Below are 14545 nucleotides of genomic sequence, written 5' to 3'. Positions count from 1 at the left end.
TTTCGGTATACAGTGCGCTGGTTCGCTTCCAAACTTTGGTTGTGGAAGCCTGGCTGATGCTGCTGTGCTGTTTTGGTGTTTTTCTCCTCGGCCAGCGAGCCTCGTCGTCGTAGCCGCCGATGGCGCACTCGAGACATTGAGCTCACCTAAACAAGCGCTTGACTCGTTACTGTGGCCACGTACACTCAAACGGTGGAGCTATTCAGGGACCGTCGTAGATCGAAGTGAGATTTTCATGCGCCAAGCGGATAAATCCCGCTACGGATATGCGCCGCCACTCGTCCCTCTTCAGGCACCCACTTCATGCCACCGGCTTTACTCTTTATTTCAAATAACCAATTACCATAACTTATTTAACCAATTAGTCGTTGTAATGACCCTAAGTGCCAGTTACTGATGTGTAAAGCATCAGCAACGTTGTAGTCTTTCGCAGTTCTAGGGAGCTCTCTTTGTTAATTACGTTTTGTAGTCGAAAAAAAAAAGCTGGTTGTGCGTTTCCGCCATTGGTGTGTACGAGTGATCCTGACGAGCCGCTGCGTAATCTGCGGTATTCTCGATCACCTCTGCAAATCCGGTCCTTCCGATTTAATATGGCGTATTTGAAGATCCTCTTCTCGCGTGGCCTTTGTAGTGAGATGGCATTAGTGCACGCAGCGTTCATCCTCCTACACGCAATAACCACCTTCTCGAGAAATGACTACCCACTGCTGGATCGAGTATCAGGTACCTTCTCTCCTTATTGAACAGCCGGCGGATGTCTGGAGGCGCGGTCAATCGAACTCGCCGTCACCGGCATAAGAAGCGAGTGGTTGCGGTACTATAGGACTGACCTCTTACCGCTATATCTTCCCATTTCACGTCACCACCTTTCGTTCATCATGTTCTTCTCTCACCTTAGCATTTACGCCCCTCTCGTCAGCGCTGCTGCCAAGCTTAGATATCGTAAAATCAGCGAATAAAACGAGCCTAATAACGAGCGAACACTTGAGTCTCACCATTTCTTCCCCTGATATATGCGTGCCAAACAGCGGACCAGCTGCGTGGTGCGACGACGGTGTTCCCCCGATGCCGACGGGCTTGCTTGGGGCGCGAGGAGGACTCGGCGGACGACGTCCGGTGCTCGAGTGTCCGTTACGTAAACGGCGCCAGAGTATACTTCATTCTGGAGACCGCTTCTATTTGCGTGCCCGTGACGCACAAAATGATGACGTGCTTCGGGGATACACCTAGAGTAGGTCCGTCATTGTGTCTTGAGGCAGCGCTTACGCGACAAAAAAAAAAAAAAGAAAGAAAGAACTAAGCCAGTCGCCGTTTCATTGGTTATATGAGTGTAATGGTGTTCGTTTATCAATACTTTAAGTAATTTGCTGAGTGATCAATTGATGGTTTGCATTTAAGGAAAATAACATTCATTATTGAAATGATGAAGCGGAGTGCGATAGCTCCTTTGTTATGGTTCGAGTCTGCTGAACCGAAAAGCGATGGTTCGATCCCTTTCGCGTTGGTCGAATTGTGGCGGAAGCACAGTGGCATAGGGCCCCGTTCTTTCTTAAATAATGTTTAAAAAATCCCCAGGCCGGTGGTCGAAATTATCTGCAGCGTGTGCACTTAGCCTTAAATTCTTTCGCACTTGAAAGCGTTAAAGCCTATATACAAAGCAGTTAGAAGAGAGCCGGGCATACCAGGACAGTTTTTAATGCGGGCCGGATCCAATGAAGCAGTTAGATATTTATTTGTTTTTTTTTGTTTTTTTTTAAGTCGGTCAACTCCATTTTTAGATTCTCGATAGATGTTGCCATGCTGCGCGGCAAAAAAATGAACACAGAGAAGACGCATGGCGCCCGAAACTCTAAAATAGTTCGGAGATTGCGGTGGACGGCAACCGCAGTCTCGCCGTAATTGCGTGCCGGGGTTTGTCGCACATCTCATGGGAACACTCCGCGCAGGACAATGGGATTTACGTAACGTAACTGATTGTAACTGTATCATGGTCGCTTGCGTCTCTGTCTTGTTTACCCTCACCGCAGTGAGGACCGGTCAGCCTAGAGACACCGGGCAGACCTCTCCTCTTGTCTTCTTGGCGTCGCCCACTCAGGTTTCATTCGGCCGCGTTGCCGCCATCTACGAATTGCCTACAGTCTCCACCTGTGGCTACGATCGCCCCGTTATTCCGAAACCCGGCTATTCTTGGGCAGCGCCGATTCTGGCGTGCCTGTACATGGGCGCGCTTTGTCGCGTGGCAGGCGAAGCGTGCGCCGAAGACTCCGGGTTATAAAAACGGAAGAATGACGACACGTGTGTCGTGCAGAGAAGCCGTACGTCTCTGTGATGGAATTATTTAAATGTCATGAAGCAAATCGGCTGAGCGAGCCTATTGGCTAAATTCCTGCTTTTCCCCCGCCAATTTCGGCTCTATGAAAAGGGGGGCGGGGGGGTTAATCCTGTCTCCGAGGGATCAAGAAAGAACACGCGGGAGATGGTGGCTAAATTATTCAAATTTGTGTCTGTATGAAGGAACCCGTATGAAAATGAAAAAAAAAAGAAAAAGAGGCGCCGTGATCTATGCTGGAGAAGCTGAGCGGTCATTACGACGTATCGATAAACGCTCTGGAAGCGTGCTGAGGAAAAGCGAGAAAGATAGTGGGACGGTGCCCTCGTTTTTACTTTTCTCACTTTCCATCCTCTCCGAGAACGAAGTGCGGTCCGGACAAGACGGCTGCTTGTCGTTTCCGTGATCATGGCCGACTACATGGGAGGTTGAAAAAGAGCTCTTTTAAGGCTTTGCCAGAGATTGGCGGGGATGAACTGGTAGGACTACTTGAGTTCTTTAAAACCGTGGCAGAGGGCCTCTGCCTGTATTTGCGGTAGTTCCGTTCACCCTATTCTTTCTTTCCCCCTTTTTTGTATGCATTTGCTGAAGCCTCAAAGAAACAGTTGGCGTGGTGTGTGCCCCTGGCGCCATCTAGTGTGCTCTTTCATACCACAGCATATAGGCAATAACTGCGTGCTTCCTGTCCAAGTACGTCATATTGAAAACTTGATGTGAGAGTTTGTAAGGTATAACTAGCAGCAGATGAAGTACGTTTTTTTTTATTTATTGGTACTGCGATCTTTTACAAGATCATAGCAGGGATGGTACAAGGCATAAACATAAACATCAGTGGAAACAGGCAAACAAACAATAAAAAAAAACAAATTTAATACAAACCTATGTAACTGATAGCTACAGTGATTCTTCGAGACAAGAGAATCAACAAAAAGCAAGGTACAAACATAGATAACAATCATTTCAGCAGTGACTCTTCAAATGCAGACAATGTATTTAGGGTAACAACATCGTTATGTAGATTGTTCCAATCCACGATAGTCCTTGGAAAAAAAGAATATTTGAAACAATTTGTTCGTTGCATCAATGGAGAGAGAGTAAGATTGTGTCTCTGTCTTGTTCCGTAACCCAATGAAAAGTGAACGATATGTGATGTGTCAACTGTATAGTGACCTTTTATTAACTGGAAAAGAAATTTTAAGCGCAATATTCGATTTTGGTCCGGAATGTTTGGAAATTTGCTTTTCAAGAGAAGTTTTGTAATCGAAGTAGGACCGTACGAGTTATAAATGAACCTAACAACCTTTTTTCTGCACCCTTACAAGTTTTTGGATATCAGTCTGAATGAACGGGTCCCATATGACCAATTCGATGCATTCAGTGCATACTGAAGTGTCTAAACTTAATGTTTAGCAGTAACTGTCGCACATATGTTGCTAGCACATGCTGCTGGGCAAAATAAGTACGAAAATGTGCAAATTATTGCACCCTATGATCGAGGTATTCGTTTATGGCGTTGTCATTCGGTCATATTTCATGTTCTGAAATAAGATGTCGAATGTACATCTTTGTCCAAGTCCTGTTCGTGTAACTAATTGGTGGTCCTCTCTCTTCCACATGCTGCAGACGAGGCGAGGCAGAAGCGCGTCGGTGTGCTGGTGCACTGCCTGGCCGGGGTGTCGCGCTCGGTGACGGTGACGCTTGCCTACCTGATGCAGAAGCACAAGCTGCCGCTCAACGAGGCGTACGACCTGGTCAAGAAGCGCAAGGCCAACATCGCACCCAACTTCAACTTCCTCGGCCAGCTTCTCGACTTCGAGCAGTTGCTGGACCTGCGGCCGCAGCGGTGCGGGTGCTGCCACACGCCGTGCCGCTGTCGCCGCGCGCTTCACTTCACGTCGCCCACGCGCACCACACCTGACTCGGGCATTGACCTCGACCGGTGGACGTAGCGTGAGGCCCGCGGGGGCAGCCGCTTCCAGTTTGCCCCCGCGGTCACACCTGATGAGCTCGAGCCCGTGCTCGAGCCTACGTCAGAAGAAGACGACGAAGAGCTCGGCGCATCGGCGTCGGCTGCAGGCAGCCACCATCAGCAGCCGCAGGACGGCTGTGATGCCGTCTGAATGATCCGGCGTACGGCCTTCGCCCCCTCAGCAACCTTTATGGTGGAGCCACAAAAACCATCCCTCGTCTGCCTCTCTTCAAGCTGTAGTTGCAGCAACGAGAAGAAATGGAAACTTGGGCTCTAGACTTGGGAAGGGTGCCATCTCCAGTAGATTTCCATCTACTAGTACTGTGCAAGAACTTGGTACTACGTCACTTCGACTTACTGCCCCGATTTTGCCACCATTTGCTCAAGCATTGGTGGGTGGCTTGGAGAATTCGATAGTTGCAGGAAACGGCTTAAATAACGCCTACTTTCCGGGTCTGTGCTTAAGAGCCACGTCCACACCACCGGTGGCAAATAGATGCTGTAGCAGCATCTGCCAACTGTGCTGAAGGTACCCTGAGGTTTAAAGAACAAGGGAATAGTGATGACAAAAAAACATTGTACAAGCTCAGTGCCATGTAAGCACTTGCTTCAGTTGTGCGAAACTTGATTGCATTAAGCTCCAGTTAGTGCCAAGTATGAACTTGACATTGGCAGGGACCCAGAAGTTTTTTCTCGTTTTTTGAACCGTAAATTTCTTTTTTCTCTCTCGAAACCTCAATATCATGCTCAGTGAAAGCTTTCAAATCTCAGTATTCAACATGGCAATTGTAAAACAATTGCCATGTTGAATACTGTTGGAACTTTATGTTGGAACTTTATGGTTAAAATTTAATACCATTTTATTATATCTTGGTTTTCTTCTGAAACGCATTTTGCATTCAATGCCATTTTACATGGATGTTGCTCACACTCTACCAGTAAATATTTGCTCCACACATTTCGTGTAGATCTTCAGTGCCATTGTTGCATTATTTTTCATTGTCCTGCACGATCTCTAACTGGCCAGCCATTGCAAAAAATAAATATTCTTTGAGCATTCAGCATGCAAAAGCAGAGTGGAGAATACGAAAAGAAGCATTAAGCATTTCAGCTTATAGTCATGTTTGGCACATCCACTTGTGAAATTACATCTGTAGCTTCTGGGAACTTGCCATGTTTGTAGCAAGTACAAAGCATCTGCTCAGCTAGACCACTGTGCCAGCTGGTTTTGAAAGCGTGGACCATAAAAAATGCCTTTGAGGGCAACCTTCATGGCCTCCCTGTGCATTCGAGGGGTGCAGCTCTTGACAGAGAGTGATTGCTGGTAGCAACTCAACTCCCCTTGGCCAGGTGCTGTTCGGCCGCCAGCTGCAAAGTGAATAGGTCAGCTGTGTTGACGCGATGTTTTCAAACAAGAGATGTATAAAGCTGCTCAATGACTGGCCTTTCTGCGGCACCAAAGTGCTGAACTACGGTGACTTTAAGGGACTTGTATTTGATATCCAAGCTCTGGAAGAGGTAGTACCTCTGTTCTTAAGCTTATGGCCTGTTCAATGTTCATGTTCAAGGAACTTGTGAAATACAAGTTTGGTACTACTGCAATTGTAGTCTGATATAGCTACGAACTGGCACGTATTGAAAGTTGAAGTGACAGTGAGTGCATGTTAGCATCTGTTCTTCCATGCAAAATGAAGTAGCGAGCCTTGTTTTTTTTTATTTTCAGTGGCTGCATGGTTTGAAAGAGGCAGTGCTGAAGGATTGTGCTTTTGCCAAGGACTGCTCATTTGGAAATAACTGTGTTGTGGGACTAGTAGGTTTCCTTTATGAAGTCCTCAGTTACAGCCCAAAATTTTTACAGGCTGCTATGAAAACATTCGCATGTTCCTAAAGGTTTCATCTTGGCAGTGCAATCTTTCCTTTAACATTACCGGTCTGGTGGGCTGGGCTTTTGTGACGTGCATCCTACGTTGCCACTTCAGGAAAACGAAGTGAAATAATATACTGACCAATTGGTATATTTCTATCGCTTTGCAGATAATAACGAAATGCAGTTTTGCCTAGAAGGCTGCTTTTAACGATGTGCAAGCAGACATTATTAATTCATTCTATTCAAGAGTCTTCCTGTTTCCACTGTCAAAGATGATCAGTATGTTCTGTGATGACTCTAACAATATTTCTGGCAGTTACTGCAAGCCAAGTTCTGCTATAGTGGCACTTGATATGAAGGGGCATAGAAAGCCTTCCATTAGCCAGAACAAGCAATACACACGTAAGACATTTTTGTCTAGTGCACAACAGACCCCCGTGCCAGGTATAGTATATTCAGCCATATCCTAGCATTAACACAGATGCATACCTTTGATTAACAGCACTTCATACTCTAGACTTGACATGCAGGAACCTCATTCCTCAGTTGTCTTCCTTCACTGTGCCAAACACTGGGAATCAGCAGTGTTATGTTATGAGAACTAGCCTTGCAGACATGCTGGCAGACATGCTGAAGCACCTTATCAGTGCAATAACTTTTACAGCCTTACCACCAAAGCACCATATGCACTCATCACTGTATGTGTAGTGGCTGAAATCAATTTCACACCTGCAAGCTGCTGTGCCACAATCTAGAATGAAACATTTATCCACTGCTTGAAGAAGAAACCACTTTTGTTAGCTCCTCTGAGCTCCTACAAAGTGTCTCTGTGTCTGTGCTTCAGTGAAATACTTGTAAATATGTAATTTAATTTACTTCTTTGAAACGGTAACATAGGGAGCTTCACCTCACTTTTGCCCAGCCCAGCCATCATTGTTTTTATCCTGTAAATAGCATCAATCATGTTACACGTGTATATAGTGTATATAAGTGAATGGCATAATGTTATATATGTTGTTCTTTCATTTTATTTTTCTCTTGAAGCGCGCTGCCATATCCCTACAATCTTTGCAGGGAAGTTGGTCGCATGTTGAATGCATACTATTGACCATAGAAAGATTTTCCTCCTCAACCTGATCGTTTGTTGCTTTGTTGTTGATGCACACATTACTGTTGGTTCACTTGTTGGTGCAACCATGTTCAAGTGTGAGAAGCCTGTCACTTATTGCAGTGACTGAGTTTGTTAATGAACTTGGATGACTCGGTCATAGGTGGTGCAGGAGCTCGGTCACTGTGGCGAAAACCCTCGCACAGAAAGAATCTTTCGTTATGTAATATGATTAAAAACATTGCATAATTTTAAAATTGGAGCTATGTCAAAGTTTATGTGGGCTCGGCCCATTGGCGGATACAGAGGGGGGGTCAGTAAAGGCAATTGCCCCCCCACTGAGACCTCTTGCAGTGCCCCTCCCCCTTAATTCAATGTTCGTAGTCCCCCTCCTATCACCAATTAGGACAAATGAGCGAGACCACTGTGAGCAGGTATTAACAGTATTTGTGCTAAGAAGGTTTTTTTCTGCTAGCAAAACCAATACTGTCATGACCACGCCCCCCCCTATCCGGTGTTACTTTAGGTGACCCCCCCCCCCCCCCCCCCTAAAATGAGTGGCTGGATCCGCCCGCGGCTTGGCCCAGGCATGAACTGGATTTGTGCAATACATTTTGTCAAACTGCTGCCTGGTGTGCTGTCATATTTAGCACAGTTCAGTCTCTCGCTGTGCCTGTCATTCTGGAGGTCTTCTTTGCCGAATGCAATAGATCAGTTTGTTATGAAATTTTGCGAATGAGGTGAATTTGAAATGTCCTGCTTCTCCTGCACTGGAACGCTTGCACCACCTATGAAAAAGTAACATCATGTGCAATTTTCCCGACTGGTCTGCCGTAAGTAGCCTGCCAAACACATTAGCCCGAACACGGACATTCTTTAGCGGGTAGCGCGGCTGCAAAAGGAAAAACAAATAACTGTTATGAGGGGAACGTGGTCATCCGTTGAAGAGTAAGGGGACGCACCGTGTTATTTATCTCTCACTCTTTTTCCCATTTTTATATTTCCCCAACAGAAAAGTAACGCAGAATAGCTTTGTACTGTGACTAATAGAGGCCTCGTAATCATGTTGTAGCAACCACACACGTGCACTGCTGAAGCTCGTAACTACTTGTAGTGTCCAGCAAATGAGTAGTGTGTATTTCGGCATACCCACCTTTTGTAGATGTTTCACACCTCTAGCTGTTAATGGCAGGAAAGGGCGCACGTGTACGTCTTCCTTGATTTATGTGCTGTATTACGTGTTATCGGCCTCTCGCAAAGTACAAACCTTTCTCCTATTGGTTTGCTGATCTTTAGCTGTCAGAGAATTTACGTGCACCTAGTGGTGGACGCATTAGTGCTCTGGCGCCTGGAATGTTTCGGCTAAAGAAGACCGAGTTTTGCCAATGTGACATATATTGAGAAGCTTAGCCACAACACCGTATGTCAATGACATTAGCAGGCAACGAGCCAGGATTGTGGCTGAGTGGTTTGGTTGTTAATTGACACAATAGACTTAAAAGTATGACGTTAGGAAGTTTCACTGACCCGAGGCAAACTGAAGCACTCTAAGAGCTTGCGCCACCCTTCGCACACACGATTAAGTAGGATCACTATATACGATGGTGTCCCCTTCCTTTCATGAATGTTTCCTACCTTGCTCACTCATACAGCGCACAGACATCTAGCCAGCACAGTTGCAAAGCATCTGTTCATGACTTTCCGGTCCTGTGACCAAAGCGGTACTCATAGGTCGCTTAGTTCACATTCTCTATCAACCGTATGAAAACAGTCACTTGCAGTGCTGGCACCTCTAGCTAAGCTATTGCCCGGTGGAATTCAAGCGCAAAGGTTTCTCACGGAGCATTTTTCTTACCAGCAGGGAGCCAATATTTTTAATAAACCTGTTTGTAAACATCGCAGCTATGTGCTGGCTGGCGGGATTTCTGTGCAGTGGCTAGCATTGAAACAATATATGCATGTCGTTTGCAAGCATATAAAAAAAAGGACGGAGCACTTTCTCAGTTCTCTCTCCCATCCTCTCATATTTTCACGATATTGCTTCAGTGTGATGGCTAATGGTGCGTGCTGGCTTCTGGTACAACAATCCAGTCTTGTGTTGGGGCCAATCCTTGTTGAACTAACGATACGCCATGTTGGTTGCAGTGTTGTGGGTGCCAGCAGTGTTGCTAGTTATTATTTGTTAAAGACACTCAAAAGTGCAGAACCCATTTCGTCCCTTGTTATGAAATGCAGTGAACCGAGCTGTTTGGTTGCTAAGGCGCCACTTCATGCCAACTACTGCCGGAAGACTCTACTTGTGAGGTGACCGAGGACACAGAATGTTATTTGTGACGACGTTCGGCTGTCATGCATTCAAATTGCGCCCCACCACACCAACCGTGGCCGAAATACTTAACCTTGAAGTATTCCTGAAACATGTATAGATCAAAAACGCAGGACTCGCAGCGCGGTAGGGGCGCCGACGCGATGCCAGACATATGCCTAAAATTATTTTCATGTTGTTTGTGCAAAATGCTTAGTTCTCTCGCAACGCAGGGACACGGGCTTGTTGGGTGCACATGCTAGGCCCGTTGGCGCATTCATGCAATGCGACGCCGTCTTGTCAGGACTCGTGCCAAAACCGTGTGTCTACGATAGAAGAAAAAACAAGCGTCGTCGCCGTATGCCTAAAGCTTTGATGTTCAACCTGTGTCGTCTGTAGCAAGACAAACAAGAATGGTGCTGCTGTCAAACCCTTTCGCTTTTTTTTCTTTCGCTTCTTTGCTGACTAGACGTTTTCATTAAACTAGTGAATAGAAAAGCACAGCCCCACACACGGATCGTAGTGTTTAGGAACTTCATCAATAATTCTTAGCTTAGAATAGATTAGAAAGAGAAACTTTTACGCTGTGCGTGCTCTGGCGAAATATGTTCTACGCTAGCAAAAAGGTGTGGGGCCAAATGTGGTAGCATGGATGTATAGGTGTCCATAAGTATAGCTCCGGAATGCGTTTACATTTTTGACGCCTCTATTTTTGTGGTCGCGTGTCTCTTCATGTTAAATTCACAAAGCTGTCGTGACACCCTTTAATAATTTCTTGTCACTGTCCTAGCGTTCAGAGAAAGAGCCAACCTCGGTCGCCTCAATGAGTAGCTGCTTCCGCACAGTTTCAGGGGGGAGTAAGACGTAGCGACACCTTCACCCGCAAAAAGCAAAGTGGATGTCATAGACAACCTACTATTTCCTAATCTCTCCATTGTTGCGCCGTTTCCTGTGTTTTTCAGGCAACTGCAGTCTTTTATCATTGGATTGTCACTTCGCTCTCTGACTGCCAAAACAACGCTGGAGCTGTTCATCCTCCCTTGACCCTTGCTCCCTCGTTTTCATTTATCTTATCAAAATGTGATAACAAATCATCGCCGTGCTATGTGTATATGTTCTGTACATTATCAATCTTGTCCCATGCTCCTTTTTTCGCTGTTACGAAGAAAAAGCCTGTGCCTGTTGTGCAAAAATGCGTGGACTCGCGACAAACAATAAAGGTGTGTGATGTTGGTGTTTGTTTTGGACGAAGGTGAGTGTTTTTGGATCCCCGCACTCGCGTGTTGGTTGAGTGCTGCGTGCAAATGGAGACTGTTATAATCTCGGAGTTATTTCCATATACACCTGGAAAGCCAATAAAATGTGCATATTTTTCATGAAGTCGCTGTCCTTTTCTTGTCTGTAAGCCATAGCGCTACATCAATGCTTTTAGCTCCAAAGGGTGTGTCATGTGGTTAAGGACCGCATGTGCTCGGTAAAATTGTTGTAATTTCTGTGGAATGGTTACGGGCAAAAGTTGGAGAAACAGAGCAGAGCTAGTCTGTACATACACATGCGCTAAAGAGGCCCTGCAATTTTCTGAAGTAACCAAAAATGGTTCAATTGATCGGTCGATTTGTGGGCTTTAACGTCCCAAACCCACCATATGATTATGAGAGACGCCGTAGTGGAGGGCTCCGGAAATTTCGACCACACGGGGTTCTTTAACATGCACACAGGAAATGTAGGCCTGAGCACACAGGCCTACATTTCCGCCTCCATCGGAAATGCAGCCGCCGCAGCCGGGATTAGCCACTAGACCACCGCGGCGGGGCTTCGCATGTCACTTCTGGCGCAAGAGTGTCTAGGCCAAGGAAAGACATATGGCATAAACCAAGATCTATAGCATAAGGCCACGTTGGTCTCTTCAGTAGCTTCGAAAACGTGCCTGCTTCGGCGTAATTTGTCTCACTTTTCTTCGTTCGAGGCCCTCAAAAACCCTGCGCACTCCTCACTTTCTTGAAGCCAACGCGCGCACGTACGTCTGCAAAACGCGGGCGCAGCAGTAGGGGAGACGAGAATTAGTCGCACGTCAGTTAACAACACAGGGGCCACTTAACGGTGGTCTGGCACACTGCATTGGCGTGCCCCCGGTAGGTCCCGCACGTTCCCCATAGGTCTTGGCGGTAGATTTTGGGACGACTGCACACTTAGTGTAAGTTACCTATGCCTGTAGCCTGCGTGCAATCAATGGCTGAACTACTGTCGAGGCGCTGAAACATGGTGGAAAGCTTACCGAAAAGTGGAGCTGCAGCTTTCAGCTGGGACTATCGCATGTTTTTCGTTCCTCCCGTGCGTTGTTTTTCAACGCCCACTTCGCGTCATCGAGCGCACAGCTCTTCTAAGGGCTACCCCGGGCATGGGCCTACCTATACTTCTGTACCAGGCTTGGGCCAACAAGCAACTGAAGTCTGACTTTCAGCAGAAGCAGCAAACACTTAAGGATGCGTCAGCGACACCGACGCTTCGCGACAGGCGGCCATGGCCTTCGGCAGCAATTGTACAAAGCTCGCCTTCGGGTGCACGCGAGGAAGAGCGCTCCGTCAAGGATGTGCCAACTCGGGCGGAACTCTTGGAGACTGAATAATCATCCGCCTCCAGATCCTCTTGGGAACATCGGACACCATCGTCGTCGTCCCCGCACAACCTGGATACGACATGTGAGGAAACTGGCGCCGCCAGTTTCCATTTCAACACACCAACTCGCACCCCAGCACAACAGGGCACCAACGCACAATCGGGGTGAGTGATAAAGCCCCGGCCCCTCCTGCATCAGTGGAAGAGCGTGACGGCACAATCCTGTATCACCCAGTTGGCAAGAAGGCCAACTACCTCGGAACAACCCGCGAGGCCATCGGGGCCTTCCTGTCCGGCTTCCCCGCCCTTCGACGCGTCCGCGTCAACTTTCGGCGCAACATGGTCGCAGTGGATGTCCATTCCCTCGTAGATCCTGCACCCCTTCTCCAGGTCAGCCGGCTCTGTGAGATACACGTTAGGGGGAAACTCCTTGTAAAGACCAGCTGCGTGAGCGCTGTCTTCGGCGTCGACGAACCCTCGACTTGGACGACATTGTGGCCAAACTCGACTCTGCCATCTCGGTCGTCTCCTGTGTCCGACTAGGCAAATGCCTCACGCTCACATTTCAGGGTACCGCTGCTGGTGGCCCTCTTCAAACTTCAGAGGCCGGTCCGCCCTCGACAGCAGCGGTCCCTTCAGTGTGCCCGCTGCGGTCGCTTCGGCCACGCCACGGCGGCCCGATCACGTGACCAACGCTGCCTCCACTGCGGTGGCAGCCACGCGAAAGCACCGTAGCCCGCGGAACGCCCTCGCTGGATGAAATACAGCGACACTTATCCGGCTAATGAGCTGTACTGCCCTTCCTGGCAGATTAAGCGCAAAGCTGCCGTCATCATCGCCTTTTCGGATGGCCACATGACGTGCTGCCAAGCACTGGATAAGGCCATGACCACCGTCAACAACATCGACAAGCGTGGCAGCGCGGCTGTCGTGAAGGGCCACTCCTTTCGAGACGCTGTCGCCGGTGGGGATCGATCGGCGTTGACATCCGCTGCTCGCCCTGCTAGATACTTGCGACGCACGACAGCGGCAACGCAGTGCCTAAGGGCCGGTTCATGCTAGCGGCAACCATTCCCCGATGGCGCAGTGCCGTAGACCAGCGGCCGGCGCCGCCCGCAGGAGAGTTGTTCAAGCTCCTCCAACAAAGGCTTCTGACATGGGCGCCAACGCATGCAGACCGGGTCCCATCTGGCTCTACTTATCCTTCCTCAAGAGCCAGGATTTTATGACCATTGGCACAAAATCGCACAAGCATCGCAACAGGCAAGTCACCATGTTTCATCTGACACCAATATTTTTGAGCTGGACTCCTTTTTCAACGAGAAACGGATGTTTGAAAAGGAACCGTAAGCGGTGGTCACAGCATTAAGCCTATAGACGCGCCCGCGTGGCAGTGGGAGAGGCTGCTAGGGGGCCAACTCCTACCCAACCTTTCCTACGGTCACTAACCTGCTCGAACAGCGACATAAGGGTCGGAGGAAGATAGAGACGACGCCCATTTCGGGCCAGCTACGTCGTTCTGTGTGCGATGGACACTTAGTGAACCGAGACGCCGAGCATCCGAGCTAAGCCTCTCTGAGACTCCGCTCCTTCGTCAACACTGCCAGCGACGCCTGCTGTTATCATGGAAGTAACGGTTGAGCGCAACACCATCTCTGCTGAAGAGTTCCAGGCCGGCAATCGGACACCAGTTCTCAACAAAGCCTATGCGTCTCGACCAGCCTCTTCACAAAAACCACTTTCGCAACCCAACGCTACCATCGAGGTGGCCAACCCGAACGCCGAGAACATCGCGTGCGTTGAAGCAGCCGCCACTGGCGGAGGCAAGAAGCTGGCCCACCTACCACCTGCTACCAAGGAAATGCGCATCATTGTACAATGCAGCAAGCAACTGCCACCACTCCCACCGAACACTCTTCGCGTCGTCGTTCATCCGCGAGGTCAACTACGACTCAGTGATGTCCCAACGCCTCTATTCATGAAGGCAGTGAAGGCCGCACTCCAAGTCACTCTACTTGATGAGTTATGCATGCGCATACATCCCACCAATAATACGTTTACTGCAGCTACAACACACTCCGCAGCAGCTAAGCTCCCAAAGACGCTGACTTCACTCACCATTGGCGGCCATGCTTACCCCAGAGTGGCTTGCGTGGCACCCCCACCAGGAGCTACACGAAAAGTCATCTCAAACGCCTTTGACGCCTTTGACGACGAGACCCCAACCCAGCTGTACGAAGACCTGGTCAAACGGAATCCCGAATACTCGATGAATACTCGCAGCCCGACGAATGGGGAAGACGCACTCTGTTCTCATCACCTTCGACGCCATTGAGGTACCACATTCCATT

General features: G+C 48.3%; 1 protein-coding gene across 1 annotated transcript in view; it reads left to right on the top strand.

Moving 5' to 3' along the window:
- Mkp3 (Mitogen-activated protein kinase phosphatase 3) overlaps positions 1–10958 on the top strand; it is an 82057-nt gene extending 71099 nt beyond the window's left edge. The window contains exon 4 of the mRNA XM_037415016.2: positions 3953–10958. Coding sequence (XP_037270913.1) covers positions 3953–4278 — 326 coding nt within the window. The 3' untranslated portion in view covers positions 4279–10958. The remainder of the gene's footprint in view (positions 1–3952) is intronic.
- The last annotated feature ends 3587 nt before the right edge of the window (positions 10959–14545 follow it).

The sequence above is a fragment of the Rhipicephalus microplus genome, chromosome 9, assembly GCF_043290135.1.
Source record: "Rhipicephalus microplus isolate Deutch F79 chromosome 9, USDA_Rmic, whole genome shotgun sequence".
Lineage (NCBI taxonomy): Eukaryota > Metazoa > Arthropoda > Arachnida > Ixodida > Ixodidae > Rhipicephalus > Rhipicephalus microplus.
Note: the sequence above shows the minus strand (reverse complement) of the source record. Positions and strands in the feature narration are given on the sequence as shown.